The 19,562-nt window shown below is 39.6% G+C and overlaps 1 protein-coding gene across 1 annotated transcript in view; it reads right to left on the reverse strand.

The window, feature by feature from the left end:
* The window catches only part of nutf2 (nuclear transport factor 2), a 63,437-nt gene that overhangs the window by 12,417 nt on the left and 31,458 nt on the right, over window positions 1-19,562 (reverse strand). Inside the window, exons 3-4 of the mRNA XM_063066788.1 lie at window positions 9,851-9,922; window positions 6,036-6,134 (exon numbers count right to left, since the gene is read on the reverse strand). Of these exons, the coding sequence (XP_062922858.1) occupies window positions 6,036-6,134; window positions 9,851-9,922 (171 nt within the window). The remainder of the gene's footprint in view (window positions 1-6,035; window positions 6,135-9,850; window positions 9,923-19,562) is intronic.

Here is a 19,562-nt window from a genome sequence, read left to right on the forward strand (position 1 = left end):
CCCAACTGTTAAACTCTTCAATAGGAATACTGTGTTTATAGCCACGTCAACTCCAAAACAAGAACCCAAAATAGCTCCATTTAAAATATCAAGTGATACAACTACTTCTTAGCAATGTAATAAAATATTATCCAAGATTAATGCTCAAACTGAAACTTGTATCTGCATATTTGAACACTTACTGGTAATGTTATCATTTATAAGAACTTAACAACCAAACGCTATGTTGCTGAAATTTCCAAAGACCAAGTGCACCCATATGAAGTATCTGAACATTTCAGGAAAAATTCACATCAATACGGTGAGCCTCAAGTATCTACAATTTTACTGAAACATCAACTCAACTAAATTCACTACTGTTTTGTTAATTCTTTCAAAAGTAATTGTTTCCATTAGTACAAACTTCCCACATATTCTAATGCAATTTTGGTGGACTTTTGAAAGAAAAACAGAAAATAGAGATATTACAGGCCAGAAAGCCTATAAGAGAAAGGAATTTAATATTGCACATCAATTATCCTTCAGAACTTTAAAAAAAAACTGTGTCCTATGCTGCAAGAGAGGAAGGGTTGGAGGGAACTAAGATGTCTTGCAATAAGGGTGAAGACTAAGATTGTCCAGGTGGCAACTACTTCAGTGCCATATTAATAAAAATGAGGGCAATTGGAAAGAAACATAACATCTATCTAGAATTGTAAAGTGCAGAACAAAGCAGTTTTTGGAATTTGAAATAAAAGAAATCAGTAAAGCAGGTAGTAGAGTTCACAAAATATTACTTGAACTTAACAGTAGGAAAGGGTCGTTAGCTGAAATTATTGAATTCTCTATGGAATCCAGTGGGCTACAATATGCCGAGACCCAAAGACAAGGTATGGTTCCTATGCTGAACTTCACTGGAAGTGAACAAAGGACCAAAAATCAGGGGTTAGAGTTAAGAGTGACAGGTACCTGGAATCTCTGGGTCAACCTTGCAGATAGGTATTCTGCAAGTTCATGAAAGTGAGCTCACAGCCATGAAGCCAGTTCATTGCTACAGCTGATCCAGGAGCCCGTTGTTACAGGCCACACCTCAGTTCAGCGCAGAGATGGGTAAACCTCACAAGCAATGAGCTGAACACTGGCCTGTCTCTCACTTCCAGCCCTGATATCCTGACCTTTACAATCTGGTCCAGCACATAATTTGGCTAAACAATGGGTCATTTCTCACTCTTGGAACCAGCCCCTGCTGCTTTGATAAACTCTTGGGCCTGGGACCTGCTGCCTTGATGCTGCCTATACTCAACCTTTCCAATTTAGACCAATGCTTAAATCGGTCAAACACTGGCTTGTTCTTCAATCTCAGGCCCCACCACCTCAACCCCGCATCGCCTGTTCTACCACTTCGATTTGCCTCCCAAGTCCACTCCAGCAATGGCCGCACATTGGTCCATTCTCTGCTCTCAGGTCCAGGCACTGCCACCTTGATTCAACCCCTACAAGCCACAACCTTCCTGCATCTTCCAAGACTTCACTTCACACCGTAAGAACGCCAGGTCGCATAAGTGGTTCACAAGCTGAACTCCAAAGGGAAGTTGCAGGCTATTCACTTCAAAAAAAAAACTGACAGTCACTGACAGTTGGCAATAAATAATCAGAAAGACAATTCACAACACTTTCCTCACTGTGGCTTCAAGCATTGAGACTTGGAGAAGCCAGAAACAACTGGGAGTGAAAATGGAACAATTTCACCACTTCAACAATTAAGGCAATATGAAGAAGTTAAAAATATTGACAATCATTTTGAATGTTAAAATGAAAATGAAGATTTAGATGATGCAATTGTCAAAAGCAATGTATGAAGGCAGTCCATTAACTGCACTAGGTGTTTGCACTGATTGTGTTCACCTATAGTCAAAAGAACACAGCGGCATACACTGTATGAATTCCTCCATGAACAACAGTAGGCACTAATACAGCTATATAGTACTGTGGTTGTATTGGTAGTGTTCCAATTTGTTATGTATTTCATTTAAAGGGTGCCACGTTAGTGTACCATTTAGTGCGATGCCATAACTGCTTGGGGTGGAATTCTGAGTTCAATCCTGATGTCCTCTGTAAGGAGTTTGTCCGCCTTCCTCGTGGAATGCATGCCATTCCTCCGGCTACTTTAGTTTCCTCACACAGTCCAAAGACGTACCAGTTAGTAGGCTAATTGGTCTTTGAAAATTGTCACATGATTAGGCTCAAGTTAAATTGAGGGTTGCTGGCTGCACGGCTCGAAGAGCATATTCCACAACATAGTTTGTTACTCAGTTAAAAGGTAGTTAATTTTTATAATACCCTTTTAACAATTTCCATGAAACTTCGGCTAATTGGGGCAGTGGATTAATTGGACCAAAATGCACTGGTCCCGATGTGTCCCAATGACCTGGAATCCACTGTACTTTCATGTCATAACTCTGAGTGTAATCCCATGAAGATCTATATTATTTTATTGCATTGTTATGGCAAATGCTTCTACTAGGGGGAATGAAATTTCAGCATGGAACTCCTAAGATTCAGACAGGAAAACAGCCAATGATTATAACCATTTACATCCATTTTAAATTGATTAAAATCACACTTGGAAATTACATAGATGCAACGTTATCAAAACATGCATAATATTTCCAATTGTATCCAAGAAAGCTGTAAGCACTAGCCCAGAATAAGTCGAAGCAAAATTTTCACACTGGTTAGAAATAATTAAAACTATTAACTTTTTAAGAAAATCAATCAGAAAACACTACATGCCTGGAAAGTATTCTCATATTCCATAAAATACTGCTGTAGTAAATCCTAACAGTTTATTCAAGAGTCACTTCAGTGCAATTTAACATAATCCCACGTATCTAGCAATAAACAGTCAGCAATCATACAAGCAAGCAATATATATATGGAATATGATTATTCTTTTTGGAATGGTAGGTTGGCACAAGGGTTACAAATTAAAATATATTTATATTCAGCACTCTTGATATGAATTATATTTATTTCTATTAACACCGAGGCAAATTAAATTTTTAGAGATCAGTTCAACATTTAGCAGCAAAGCACGCCATGAACATGCTGACAATGTCTGCAAGTGCCACAAACGTGCAAAATTGCAAAATTTAATGCTTACTGGGAGATGGGAAAGATAGACTGAGGAAAAAGAGCTTCTTATTTACTAAAGGTTGTGAAGTGCTAGCCTGAAGACCTCATTTGTACACACCCAGGTATTACAAAGACATTTCAATAAAAATGTTTGTTGAAAGCCTATAACTTGGTCATCATCTGCCTGAGCAAAAGATGAAATAATAAATGGTTACTAAGTTTGATTTTAGATTCCTGTATTTTCAAATTACATTCAAATCAATATTTGATTAGCCTTCTATAAACAAATATGTTGAAAACCTGTTAGGAAAAGTTAAACCGTTGCAGGAGTTTTACAAAACCAAACATTATGCTTCACAAGGTTTATATTGGACTCCAGAAAACAGATCCACACTGACTGCAAATTACTAAAAGACAATATATAACATGAATATAAAACTAACTAGTTGAAAATGAATCTTCACAACCACCACCCCTCCCACTTATTAATTCCCTCAATTTGCCAGGATCGTCAGCTGTGTATACTTTGCATAGATACAAACATTCAGGGAAGAATGTTAATTTTTAGCATGGCAATCTCTTTCAATGCAGGGATTTAAACCAAGTGTAACTAAAAAAAACTATCCACACAAGTGCATGTTATTAAATAAAGTAACGCACATAAAAAAGTTAGTGCTTTTTGCTTTGCACATTGGTGTATGAATATGAAAAGGAGGATATTAAATTTTACTATATCATTAGATAGCTCACAGCTACAGAACTGTGTACAATTTATGGATATTCAGTAATAAGGGCTATTACTGGAAAGAAAAAAATAAAGTTCATTGGAATTATAACAAAAGAAACAAAGTTTATGAAGTAAAACATGAACCACAGACTTTTTTTCCAACCATGGATAAGGTAATGGTTCTGAGGTTTCAAATGACATATGCTATCAAAATGTTTGACCATAAACAATTCTTTCAACTAATAAGAGAGTTGAAACCAAGGACAATACTATTACAATTGATTTGCATTTTGTACTATGAACTTTTACTGGGAGAGTTGGTTTTACTTGGTTTGAACATAATGTTAAATATACCTTTGGTTACTAAGGGAAATCAAGGCAAATGAGATGATCTCAATTAATAGAAAACAGGTTCAGCTAGATGGCTACTCCTGCTTCTAGTTCTTTCATTCTTTTGTAACAGAGAAGATAAGGAAGAATACAAAAACAGAAAGGCTGATGGAAAGGATTGATGCAGATTATGCCAGTTAGAAAGGTGGAGACGTCCCCAAATACTCTATACAGATTTTGCTCTAAGATCATCTGTCCAGATACAGCTTTGATCTCAGAAAAAAATGGCATAAAGCTTGACAGCACCTCATATTCAGTATAAAAATAAACTAAAATTCTCACTATAAAAAGTGACTCAAAAAATCTCCTCAAACCTCAAGGACAATTTTTCTTGGCTCAAAAAACTAACAATATCTCAGAAACTCTGTAGGACAAGACCTATTGTCTTTGCAATCTTCTGGATGACAAAACATCCATTACCTTTACACAAAACATACCATTATGAATTAAGGGACAAAACACAATGTCTCAGGGTTGACAAATGGCAAAAATATTTATCAGTGGTGTGGTAATGGTGAAATGACTAAGTGCAGGAAGAAATAAGACAAAATGGAAAAGATGTATGTAATCACCAGAAAGAATGAAGTTTGAAAGAAAACGAAGTTTTAATGACAGTCATTTGTGGCGGGTACTTACTCCAATCCAATAATCCCACAGGCTTTGGAACTATCCCTTATGATAGCCCAGTTAATTTGTTCCCCCCACCCAAAAAAATTAGCCCATTCTAGGACTTTGCCTTTAGTCACATGCCAGTGGTTCAATCAACATTCCACAGTTCATTTCCAAGTTCGTCCACTTTTTCAAAAGCGACTTTCACATTTTAAAAGCAGCAAACAAGTCCTGCCATTGGTATTTCAATGAAACAGAGACATGGACCACAAAAGTCCATATTTTCCAACTTGCAAATCTAGAATCAACAACTTCAATACTCAGGCTACTTAAACTAATAAAAACATAGTCATCAAACAGAACCTGACAAAGGCAAATTCATGCCATATTGTATGCATAGTGCAAGTCAATAAACTCTTACAGACTTTGTTTCTCCAGAAATGTGTATTTCTAATAAAAACAACTTGCTTTATAATTTTCCCCTTTAACATACCTTCCTTGCTAGTGCAGCATTACAACAAATGTGTGTGTAAATGCTGCAACACAAGTGGTGTTCTTTCAATAGACTACAGAACATATTATTGAAATCTACAGATCAGTGTTATTTCTGGGATCATATTTTGTCAAAGGAATGAATCCAGATTCTAGCAATACAATATTACAAGCTGAATCTGCTGGCTACTGGGAAAGAGCACACAAAACATAAAGTGATTAAATTTATTTTAAGACAACTAACATTCAGCAACAATAATTTACCAAATAGCTATCTATGGATTTAAGCAAATGGTTTGGATATGGAACACAACTTAGCTATGTTTTCCTGTCCCAATATTTAAACAAACTTTAAACTAGCTTTTTTATCTTGCTAACTTGGGACAGTTTCTGAAACTCTACATACGTATAAACATGTAATGTATATTCTTACAAACTATTTCATCCAAGTCTATACAGCTCCCAGCACAGCAACCCCATTAGTTCCATTCTCCCTGCTTATACTTCTGGTCATGCAGCTATTCTCTCTTTCATGCCCAACATCCCCTTTTGATTCTTTTGCTATGGAAAGTCAGTTTACAGTAGTTAATTAACCTACCAGCACACATTTGGGATGTGAAAGGAAACCAGGACATAAAAGGACAATCAAGTGAACTTTTTATTATCATCAGAAACAGTGTGCAATGTACAGAAAAACACTTACCTTAAGTTGTCCGACTACCATACTCAGAATGCAATTATCAGGTGTGGGTTGATGGTCTTGTGCAGTTACCAGATGCAGTATCTTTGCAAATGGAAGGCTCTGTTTTTAAAAAAAAGAGATTACCGTTGTTGTAGCTGAGAAAACTGTTAAAATGAACACCCTATCTATGTATATTCTGCCTGCATATTAAGGTCAGCAATAAGCCAGTGGGCTTCACTGCTGACCACGATGTAAGTAGCCAATACAGAACCAAGTTGCTAAGTATAAACTTTATTTCTCTACAGATAGAAATTAGACAGCTTTTAATTGTTATGGGTTTCAAAAAATAAATTTTAATCAAAAACATTTGCTTTCTATGCATCTTCCATATTCAGTACTTTACTCTAAGCTTAACTGCTCTATCTGCACCCTATTCATTCCAATTTACACATCCTTAGAAATCTGTGAATACGACCATTAAGGAACAACATTTAGGCTACGCCCACCCTAGACTGGATAATTTTGAAAATGCCAGTTTCGAGTAAAAACGACAGGTGTCCACACCAAGCGTTTTTCAAAATATCTCCGTCCACATTAGAACGGATATTTGGGCGAATCTCCTCCTACTGGGCATGCTCACGACACACAGAAAACAAGCCAAGAGGAAACGGTACACTTGGTGCATATTTGTCCAGTTACAGACTAGAAAAACTTCAAAGGAATTGCTGTTGGCTCTCGCGCAGGAGGAACAAATACTGGAGCGTATGGAGGCAACCAACGGGGAGTTCACAGACAGTATGACCCAGCTGACAACGAACATTGAAAAACTGACCAACTCTGTTGCATTAATAAAGCACCTTGTTAAATGTATCAAACATGTCTGCATCAATGTTATCTTGTATTTCCATACAATGTTACATTAGGCTGTTACACATCTATTGTCAGAGAAGTACTTGCATAAATAGGTAAACTACCTTCATATAAGCAAGGACAGAAAACAGGGCAAAGTGAGTATACTTATTTATTCAGTAAGCTATGGGTCAAAGTATTTGGTGAGTACATTTCAAACACTTCTGGCTTCAGTCTTGTTGTCGTCTGTTCTGAAATTGTTAGGTTGCGTTCAAGAAAACAATGAAATGCCGCGCTGCCGTCATCTGTTCCAGCACGTCATGACAGCGATTTTAAATACCGTAAATAAAGGTGTATAAGCTGAGAATTTGGCCCTAAATTTTGGTCCTAAAATTAGGGGCTCGGCTTGTATAGAGGGTGCCAACTTTGGAAAAACAAATACACAGAAGACAGGTCACATTTATTGGCTATTTTTGAGTCAAGTTCGTTCCACTGTCGATGCATGAATTCTTTGAATGGTTTGTTCAAACTCACATCTAGTGGCTGGAGCACGGACATCAAACCACCGGGGATGACTGCAATGTCCATATTTTCAGCTTTCAATGCTGCGTTTGTCTCACCTGACAAGTGCGCTTTGAACACGTCCCAGACAAGTAGCGACTTTTCCTTCCCGAAACCTTCGGGACGTCGACGTCACACCTCTTTAACCCACTTCAAGCAACCTGCTTCATCTTGCGTTTTTGGACATAAACAACGACACCCCGCAGAAATTTTCTGAGCAATCTTTGTTTTTTGTCTCAACACAAGATCACGTCTATTCATAAACCGGTGCACCAACTTCGCGTAGCTTTGAAATTTTCACTGACCTCTCGGTGTTTTTCGTCCCATTTCAACGCTTGAACTCGAATCATTTCTCTGGTAAAAATGTATCCAGACGATCGCTGGTGATTCACCCACTCTAAAACTTTTTCTTCCAGTTCTGGCCACTGTCATGTTTTCCGGCGGTTTGCACATTTCGCCTTTGGCATTTCCCTCAGCGTGTCCTCTGCCTTTCTCCACTCTCTCACCTGTTTCTCGTTTACACTAAACTTCTTAGCAGCTGCAGAATTATTCGTTCCTTTAGCAAAATCAACAACCTTCAGCTTGAAGCCAGCATCATATTGCATTCGTTTTAATCTTTTGTACATGGTGGTCGCAAACTCAATACTGAGTACATGTACTGATCCCGCCACCCCGTGTTGTGTTTTAACGAGATTACGATGGGCGCTAAATGGTTTCACAGGGGTTACATTTCAGAGGATTCTTTACCATTGGAGACCTAATCCAAAATTTCCCTCCCTGATTTATTTATTAAGAATTCACTTATAACGCTCTACAATGTGTAGGCCTGTTTTCTTAGCAGGTACTGGTTCACATAATTTCCAGGTTCCGGATCCAGCAAAGCTGAGAACCGGCATGTGAGATCTTGTGATCTTTTCTGGTTAAATCAAAAACATCTACAAAAGGGGTAGGCCTATACAAAGGTAACATGAAAAGGTCACTTTTTTAACCTTGAAAATGGGGGGTCAGCTTATACTCCGGAATATTATGTAGTCAAAAAAGCTCACTTTACAATTTAACTCTCACGCCGTTCACACCGACTGCGCGTTATAACAGCCGTCCGGCAGTGCTTGCACAGTACCAAGCAGAAGCAGAAAAAGCATTGTTGTTGTGGTGGTGTCATGGCAGCGTTTTTAAATATTTCCATTTACCCCGTCCACACTACAATGCACAACAATCGTTTTCAAATTTACACACTCTGGAGAGTGTTTTAGAAAAGCTCCGTTTTCGGGGATGAAAACACCATTTCAATGTGGACGGACGGTCAAAATGAAGAGAAAATGGTTAATTTTCAAAATTATCCGGATCATTTTGAAAAACGCCAGTTTCACGTAAAAAACGACAGGTGTCCAAACTAGGCAGTTTTGAAAATACCTCTGTCCACATTAAAACCGATATGTGGGCAAATCTCTTCCTACTGGGTATGTGCAGGACACACAGAAAACAAGCAAAGAGGAAACGGTATACTTGGTGCACGTTTGGCCATTTACAGACCATAAAAACTGAAAAGGAAACTGCCAGGGCCGGCTGGTGGCGCAATGACATCAGCTCCGGACCCTGGAACGGAGGTTCCCAGGTTCAAAACCAAGCACGCTTTCCATCCCTGCCAGGTTGAGTGTCGAGATCGCAACTCGACCTCATAAAATAAAAAGGGAAAAATACTGCGAAATGTCTGTGTGAAGAGTCTCTCTCTCTCCCTCCACGCCTTGTAAAGGCATGAAAAAGACATTGCCCCGCCAACATCGCACACGCACGCACGCAGACGCACACGCCAAAACAAAAAGGAAATTGCCAAACGAAAGACTTGGTGCGCATTTGTCCAGAAACATTTCCTACACCCATAGTCTCTTCACCGATGAAAGGGATGACAGCTACAACTAAATGCAATCAGGCTTATTAATGGGCAAAAGTGACAACTGCATCTACTGAATGTTTGCACAAGCAATACATTAATAAAGCACCTTGCTAAATGTATAAAACATGTCTGCATCAGTGTTATCTTCTATTTCCATACAATGTTACATTAGGCTGTTACACATCTATTGTCAGATATTGTTGTGGTCTTAGAGGTTGCATTCAGAAGACAATGAAATGCCGTGCTGCCACCACCATTTGCTCCGGCACATCATAACAGCGGTCTGAAAAATAGCCGGTTACCCCGTACACACTACAACCGCCAACCGGCGTTTTCAAATTTAAGCATTCTGGAGAGCGTTTCTGAAAAGCTCTGTTTTCGGGGGAGGAAAACGCCGTTTCAATGTGGACGGAGAGTCAAAACGAAGAGAAGAAGCTTCAGTAATAGATTTATCTGGTCTAGTGTGGACATAGCCTTACTTGCCCCATCCTACCATGTCCAAACCATGAAGTAATTTTAAAAGCATACTTACAGTAAGTTTTTCCACAATAGCATCTTTACCTTGGAACTGCTGTGCTTCCCAAGAAAGGCAAGAAGTTTCAATCTAAAACAAAAGCACAATTACAAAATTAAGTCAAATCTGCCTCAACAGGTATTAAGAAAATAACAGTTTCTCTTTTAGAGAAAAGATGTTTCAAAGACTACAATTAGGTAATCAGGGGCCATATCTTCCAACATTATGTCAGGTTCCCACTGGAAGACCAAACCAATGATCTCTCTGCAAAAACACTAAATGGAACAAACATTCAGCAGAATATACCCTCCTTATTTAAATTGTATGTTATTTGGGCACCGGTCAATTTAAACACATTAAGTATCACCAGCTGAAAAATTCTGGACAGAAAAGTTCAAAATGTTTTCAATCACGCCAAACTGACAAGTACACAAATTTTAAAGCTCTCAACAGCCATTACAATTAACCTATAATTCATTCTGCAAATCCGATAAATATCCAAGGATTTCATGTTTTAATTAGAATGAAAGCAACTCCAGTTCCGGTGACGTCATCGTCCAGAATGGCAGCTTAAATCAACAGCTCCTCGGAAAAACGCATATTTTGCCCCATTAATCCATTAAGTATAAGATCTTCCAAAAATATCTGAATTGATAAGGGGGGCAAGAATGGGGAAAAAGAATGGAGATAAAAAAAGCATCATTGCGGAGCCTATGGAAGAGAGAGGTGCAGCACGTGGCTCTCCTACACGTGCGCGTGGTGGCCAGGCTGACGCTGGGCCTCGTTCAGGCGAAGCGGCAAATATGATAAGGATTCTGGAAGAGATAAGGGAAGTCCAAAAAGATATAAAACAGCAACTAAATGATATAGAGTCAGAACTCGCCAACGTCAATCAGAAAATAGCGGTGGCAGAGACTCGAATTGAGAAGGTGGAAGATCACCTGCAAAACGTGGAACGGATACTAAGTAAGACGATAAAAATATTAAATCAACAGGAAAGTAAATTGCTTGACCAGGAGGGAAGATCGCAATGGACAAATATCAAGATTTATAATGTTCCCGAAGGAGCGGAGGGATTGTCGATGACAGAGTTTGTAGAAAAGTTGCCGTGGGAAGCACTGCAGATTCCCCCAACTATGGAGATTGAAATTGAAAGGACGCATCGTTTGCTCATCCCGAAGCCTCCCAGAGACAGAGAAAGTAAGCCACACTCAATAGTACTTAGATTCCTTCGATTCAAGAGCAAGGCGGAGATTCAATGAAGGGCCTGGGGTAAGAAGGAGGTGCTTTGGAATGGGAAGTTAATAAACTTCGATCATGATTACCCCCCCGGAGGTTCTACAGAAACGGAAGAAATATTCCAAAGCAAAATGAATATTAAAGCAAGAAAAGATTAAATTCCAAGGATTAATTTTACGAAGGAGAGATACAGCTATATCAGACAGTGGAAGAGGCAACTACAGACATGAACAACAGAGGACTACCCGTTAGCGTGGTCAAAACAAGGGAAAGTCTGGCAGAGCAGCTATCCCGATCTGCTTGGGAAGTAGTAAGAGAACGGAGAAAGCAGGGAATGGGAGGAGGATGAGAGAAGGATATTAGAAAGAGACTGAGAGTTCTCCAAACACAGCCCTCACCTCCTCCAGAACAGCCATAAGGTTTCGCTAACTTTAGAAGTGCAGATAAACTAAACAGGAGCAAAAATAGACGGTGATATACCTATCTCGAGAAATACGTATTATAATGTGGATTTTATATTACTCAATTTTTTTTAATTCATTCATTCACTCCTTTTTCCCCACCTAAATGAGAATATATATATATATATATATATATATATATAGGAATAAACAGGGAAATCATTTCTGTGTAATGGACATAGATTTTTTAACTTACTTTTATAGGTACTGCAACAGGGGCCCTCAACTCACAGGTAGGAGGGGCTATCCCCCACGGCTAGACGTTTCCTCTAGCTCAACCCAGAGTCATCTAGAGACCCCAGCCTTGGAATCACACCTTTGTTACCTTTTTTTCAATTATTCACATTTCTTGGTTCTTATTTGTGCAGGGAGTAGATCAATTAAGTTATATTCTGCAAACTTCAATGATATACTAACAGATAAATACACTTAGCTAAGGACAAAGTAAAATTCATTTCTTTAATGTCAATGGGCTGTTAAATCCAATCAAACAAAGTAAAATTCTATCAAAAATGAAAAAAGAAAAACCCATGTAGTGTATTTACAGGAAACTCACTTAAGTGATAATGAGCATGGAAAATTAAAGAGAATGGGCTTCACTAATCTGTTTTTCTCCTCATATAAATCAGGACATAGAAGAGGAGTTGCTATTCTCACCTCAAGCAAGCTAAATTTTGGAAAAAGTATTCGAAATGGGAGATAAGGAGGGCAGATATATTCTGGTAAGGGGAAATATAGATGGAAATCCAGTTACTTTATTGAATATATACGCACCACCAAGTTTCTTCCAGAAAATTCCTAATATTATGTAACAGAAACCGAAGGTCTCTTGATATGTGGGGGAGACTTAAATTCACAATTACAACCAAAGTTAGACTCTTCCAATAGAAAAACTTATGAAACAAAGTCCTTGCATAAGAACACAAACACCAGGAAATCTGCAGGTGCTGGAATTTCAAGCAACACACATGAAAGTTGTTGGTGAACGCAGCAGGCCAGGCAGCATCTCTAGGAAGAGGTACAGACGACGTTTCGGGGCAAGACCCTTCGTCAGGACTAACCAAAAGAGGAGATAGTAAGAGATTTGAAAGTGGGTGGGGGGGGGGAAGAGATCCAAAATGATAGGAGAAGACAGGAGGGGGAAGGACAGAGCCAAGAGCTGGACAGGTGATTGGCAAAAGGGATATGAGAGGATCATACGATGGGAGGCCTAGGGAGAAAGAAAGGGAGAGGGAGGAAGCCCAGAGGATGGGCCAGTATAGACAGAGGGACAGAGAGGGAGAGAGAGAGGGAGAGAGAGAGGGAGAGAGAGAGGGAGAGAGAGAGGGAGAGAGAGAGGGAGAGAGAGAGGGAGAGAGAGAGGGAGAGAGAGAGGGAGAGAGAGAGGGAGAGAGAGAGGGAGAGAGAGAGGGAGAGAGAGAGAGAGAGAGAGAGAGAGAGAGAGAGAGAGAGAGAGAGAGAGAGAGAGAGAGAGAGAGAGAGAGAGAGAGAGATGAGAGGGAGAGAGAGAGAGAATGAGAGGGAGAGAGAGAGAGAATGAGGGGGAGAGAGAGAGAGAGAGAGAGAGAGAGAGAGAGAGAGAGAGAGAAAATAAATAAATAACGGGTGGGGTACAAGGGGGAGGTGGGGCATTAACAGAAGTCTGAGAAGTTAATGTTCATGCCATCAGGTTGGAGGCTACCCAGACAGAATACAAGGTGCTGTTCCTCCAACCTGGCTCTCCCTCCCGGCACTTATCCTTGTAAGCGGAACAAGTGCTACATATGCCCTTACACTTCCTCCCTCACCACTATTCAGGGCCCAGACAGTCCTCCCAGGTGAGGTGACACTTCACCTGTGAGTCGGCCAGGGTGATATACTGCGTCCCGTGCTCCCGATGCGGCCTTCTATATATTGGCGAGACCCGACACAGACTGGGAGACCGTTTCGCTGAACACCTACGCTCTGTCCGCCAGAGAAAGCAGGATCTCCTAGTGGCCTCACATCTTAATTCCACATCCCATTCACATTCTGATATGTCTGTCCACAGCCTCCTCTAGTGTCAAGATGAAGCCACACTCAGGTTGGAGGGACAACACCTTATATCCCGTCTGGGTAGCCTCCAACCTGATGGCATGAACACTGACTTCTCTAACTTCTGTTAATGCCCCACCTCTGATTGATTGATTTTTTATATATATATATATATATATATATATATATATATTCTTTCTTTTTCTCTCTCTCCTTTTTCTTCCTCTGTCCCTCTCACTATACTCCTTGCCCATCCTCTGGGCTTCCCCCCTCCCCCTTTCTTTCTCCCTAGGCCTCCCGTCTTATGATCCTCCCATATCCCTTTTGCCAATCAACTGTTCAGCCCTTGGCTCCATCCCTCCCCCTCCTGTCTTCTCTTATTATTTTGGATCTCCCCCTCCCCCTTTCAAATCTCTTACCATCTCTTCTTGCAGTTAATCCTGATGAAGGGTCTCAGCCCGAAACGTCGACTGTACCTCTTCCTAGAGATGCTGCCTGGTCTGCTGCATTCACCAGTAACTTTTATGTGTGTTCCTTCCATAAGAAAGTTAACACTCTTTTTGAGGATGTTGGTCTAATTGATGTATGGAGGGATCTTTTCCCCGATAGAAGGAATTACACTCATTTTTCTGCCCCCCATTTCCTATATACAAGAATAGACTATTTCATAACACTTGGAAAAGATAAAGACAAAATAAACACCTGCGGAATTGGGACAATGGACGTAAGTGACCACATACCTATATATTTATCTGTTGATCTTGACCTACAACCAAAGAATACTATTTGGAAACTAAATTCAAGTCTACTCAGTGATTCCTATTTTAAGGAACAAATTAAAAAAGAAATTGGTCTTTACTTAGAATTCAATGATAGCAGAGAGGTTTCACCTCCCATTCTATAGGATACTATGAAACATAGAAACATAGAAAATAGGTGCAGGAGTAGGCCATTCGGCCCTTCGAGCCTGCACCGCCATTTATTATGATCATGGCTGATCATCCAACTCAGAACCCAGCCTTCCCTCCATACCCCCTGACCCCTGTAGCCACAAGGGCCATATCTAACTTCCTTTTAAACATAGCTAATGAACTGGCCTCAACAGTTTGCTGTGGCAGAGAATTCCACAGATTCACCACTCTCTGTGTGAAGAAGTTTTTCCTAACCTCGGTCCTAAAAGGCTTCCCCTCTATCCTCAAACTGTGACCCCTCGTTCTAGACCTCCCCAACATCGGGAACAATCTTCCCGCATCTAGCCTGTCCAATCCCTTTAGGATCTTATACGTTTCAATCAGATCCCCCCTCAATCTTCTAAATTCCAACGAGTACAAGCCCAGTTCATCCAGTCTTTCTTCATATGAAAGACCTGCCATCCCAGGAATCAATCTGGTGAACCTTCTTTGTACTCCCTCTATGGCAAAGATGTCTTTCCTCAGATTAGGGGACCAAAACTGCACACAATACTCCAGGTGTGGTCTCACCAAGGCCTTGTACAACTGCAGTAGTACCTCCCTGCTCCTGTACTCGAATCCTCTCGCTATAAATGCCAGCATACCGTTCGCCTTTTTCACCGCCTGCTGTACCTGCATGCCCACTTTCAATGACTGGTGTATAATGACACCCAGGTCTCGTTGCACCTCCCCTTTTCCTAATCGGCCACCATTCAGATAATAATCTGTTTTCCTATTTTTGCCACCAAAGTGGATAACTTCACATTTATCCACATTAAATTGCATCTGCCATGAGTTTGCCCACTCACACAACCTATCCAAGTCACCCTGCATCCTCTTAGCATCCTCCTCACTGCTAACACTGCCACCCAGCTTTGTGTCATCCGCAAACTTGGAGATGCTGCATTTAATTCCCTCATCCAAGTCATTAATATATATTGTAAACAACTGGGGTCCCAGCACTGAGCCTTGCGGTACCCCACTAGTCACCGCCTGCCATTCTGAAAAGGTCCCGTTTATTCCCACTCTTTGCTTCCTGTCTGCTAACCAATTCTCCACCCACACCAATACCTTACCCCCAATACCGTGTGCTTTAAGTTTGCACACTAATCTCCTATGTGGGACCTTGTCAAAAGCCTTTTGAAAATCCAAATATACCACATCCACTGGTTATCCCCTATCCACTCTACTAGTTACATCCTCAAAAAATTCTATGAGATTCGTCAGACATGATTTTCCTTTCACAAATCCATGCTGACTTTGTCCGATCATTTCACCGCTTTCCAAATGTGCTGTTATCACATCCTTGATAACTGACTCCAGCAGTTTCCCCACCACCGACGTTAGGCTAACTGGCCTATAATTCCCCGGTTTCTCTCTCCCTCCTTTTTTAAAAAGTGGGGTTACATTAGCCACCCTCCAATCCTCAGGAACTAGTCCAGAATCTAACGAGTTTTGAAAAATTATCACTAATGCATCCACTATTTCTTGGGCCACTTCCTTAAGCACTCTGGGATGCAGACCATCTGGCCCTGGGGATTTATCTGCCTTCAATCCCTTCAATTTACCTAACACCACTTCCCTACTAACATGTATTTCGCTCAGTTCCTCCATCTCACTGGACCCTCTGTCCCTTACTATTTCTGGAAGATTATTTATGTCCTCCTTAGTGAAGACAGAACCAAAGTAATTATTCAATTGGTCTGCCATGTCCTTGCTCCCCATAATCAATTCACCTGTTTCTGTTTGCAGGGGACCTACATTTGTCTTTATCAGTCTTTTCCTTTTTACATATCTATAAAAGCTTTTACAGTCCGTTTTTATGTTCTCTGCCAGTTTTCTCTCATAATCTTTTTTCCCCTTCCTAATTAAGCCCTTTGTCCTCCTCTGCTGAACTCTGAATTTCTCCCAGTCCTCAGGTGAGCCACTTTCTCTGGCTAATTTGTATGCTACTTCTTTGGAATTGATACTATCCCTAATTTCTCTTGTCAGCCACGGGTGCACTACCTTCCTTGATTTATTCTTTTGCCAAACTGGGATGAACAATTGTCGTAGTTCATCCATGCAACCTTTAAATGCCTGCCATTGCATATCCACCGTCAATCCTTGAAGTGTCATTTGCCAGTCTATCTTAGCTAATTCACGTCTCATACCTTCAAAGTTACCCCTCTTTAAGTTCAGAACCTTTGTTTCTGAATTAACTACGTCACTCTCCATGTTAATGAAGAATTCCACCATATTATGGTCACTCTTACCCAAGGGGCCTCTCACAACAAGATCGCTAATTAACCCTTCCTCATTGCTCAAAACCCAGTCCAGAATAGCCTGCTCTCTAGTCGGTTCCTCGACATGTTGGTTCAAAGGCTGTCTTAAGAGGGAAAATTATAGCAATATCTTCATATAAGAAAAAAAAAGGAATAAAACCTTAGAGGAACTACAAAATAAGCTGAAAGAACTAGAAAAAAAACACAAATTGAGCTTGGCACAGGATACACCAGAGGAAATTATAAAAATTAGGAATGAAATTAATAGTTTGGCTACACGAGAAATTAGAAAAAATTTAATGTTTCTGAAACAGAGACACTATGAAAGTGGATCTAAATCTATGAAAATACTGGCGTGGAAACTGAAAAAAAAGAACAGCAGAAAATACAATTCATAGAATTAGGGATCCAAGAACAACAGTGATAAAAAAAAAGCTAAGTGAAATTCAAGAAGCTTTTGAAATGTTTTACAAAACTCTATATTCCAAAGTTCCAGGGGGAAGCATAACCCAAATTGACACCTTCCCGAATTCTTTAGAGTTACCCACTTTAAGTAAGGAACAAAATAGAACGATATTGCTGACATAACTGAAGCTGAACTAAAAACTGCAATCAGTAGGCTTAAATTAAGCAAGTTACCAAGAACAGATGGATATACGGCAGAGTGGTATAAAGAGTTTAGAAGTGAGTTAATTCCTGTTTTACTCCCCACACTGAACTGGGTCCTGAGAAAAGCACAAATGCCACCCAGCTGGAAGGAGGCGATAACCTCAGCTATACCGAAAGAAGGCAAGGATAAAATGGAATGTGGGTCATTTAGACCAATATCTGTTCTTAATGTGGATTATAGATTATTTACCTCCATCATGGCCAAACGATTAGAAGAGTTTCGACCCGCACTGATACATAATGATCAGACAGGTTTTATACAACAACGCCAAACACAAGACAATATACGAAGGACACTTCACATTATGGATCATATAAAAAAAATGAAATTGAAGCAATCGTGATAAGCATGGACGCTGAAAAGGCATTTGATTCGGTTAATTGGAATTTTCTTTACAGAGTTTTACATAGATTTGGTCCACATGACACAATTATTAAAACTATACAGGCATTATCTGACAATCCTACTGCTAGGATTAAAATCAATGGACATTTATCTAATAGTTTTACCCTAGAAAGGGGCACAAGACAGGGTTATGCATGGTCACCACTACTCTTCACATTATATCTGGAACCATTAGCTCAATACATCAGATAAAATGAAGGTATCAGGGGAATTACTATTAAGGGGATAGAACATAAATTGGCCTGTTACGTGGATGACATTTTGATCTATCTAGGGCAACCAACATACTCTTTACCTAAATTAATGCAATCCTTTGAACAATATGGCCAATTATCAGGATACAAGATCAACACAGATAAAACCCAACTACTTTCATATAACTATAGCCCACCAAGAGAAATTGAAAGTAGATATCCTTGGGCATGGCGGACAGAGTCCGTCAAATATTTGGGTATCATTATGTCAAAAGATTTGGCAAAATTATCAGAATGCAATTATCAGCCTATGTATAAAAAATTAAGGAAGATATAACAAGATGGAACCTATTAAAATGAATATACTGCCCAGACTACTATATCTCTTTCAGACCCTACCAATAGAGATTAACCAAAATCAATTCAATGAATGGAACAAGATGCTATCAAGATATATATGGCAAGGTAAAAGGCCTAGAATTCATCTCAAAAGTTTGGGAAAAGGGGGGATGGGGCCTACCTTCTCTTAGAGATTACTATTTTGCAGCACAGTTGAGAGCTGTGATATGCTGGTGCAATCCATCATGTGACGCTCAATGGAAAAACATTGAGGAAAGGATACTTTCCATCCCCATACAGGCAATTTTGGCTGTTAACAATCTACAAAGTTACATAAATACTATTGATAACCCATGGGTGAAATGGACTCTTAAAATATGGAAAACTATCATAAAAGAATATAAACGAGACAGAGACATTGCAATTCTTAAATAGTGTGCATATGACTCGGATTTTACGCCGAACAAACTGGATGCTAGATTTAAGGATTGGACAGCTAAAGGAATAACAGCTATTTGCAATATAATGAAAGAAGGAACACTTCAGTGTTGAAATGCTCAAAGAGAAACACTTATTAGAAAAACAAGACTTTTATCGATATTTACAGATGCGACAGTATGTCAATAGGAGGGTTAAAAATGTAACCAAGGCAAGTACATGTTTGATAGAGCTATTTAGAAAAGCATATAATTCAGACAACGGTAGCAGAATAATTTCAAGCATGTATAAGGCTTTGTCAAATCTTAAAACACATTCGACTTCATACATTAAAACAAAGTGGGAGAAGGAAGGAGGGATAATAATATCTGAGGAAGAATGGACAATAATATGGAGGTATCAATGGAAGTCCACTAGTTCACCGAAATGGAGGGAGTATGGGTGGAAAAACTTGATACGGTATTTTATTACACCCTCTCAGAAATCCCATTATGATAGTAACCTCCTTGTTTGCTGGAGAAATTATGGAAATCAAAATGCAAACCATTATCCTATTTTCTGGGAATGCCCCATTATCAAAGACTATTGGAGTGAGATACATAATGCCCTACAAGATATCTTTAAATGTGAAATACCCTTAGAGAGTAAGACTATATATTTTGGGTATATACCTCAAGAATGGTTGAAAATAGATAAATATTTAACGAATATACTGCTGGTGGCTGGTAAAAAGACCCTTACCAGAAAATGGTTATCA

Source organism: Mobula hypostoma, chromosome 14, assembly GCF_963921235.1.
Source record: "Mobula hypostoma chromosome 14, sMobHyp1.1, whole genome shotgun sequence".
In the NCBI taxonomy this organism is placed as follows: domain Eukaryota; kingdom Metazoa; phylum Chordata; class Chondrichthyes; order Myliobatiformes; family Myliobatidae; genus Mobula; species Mobula hypostoma.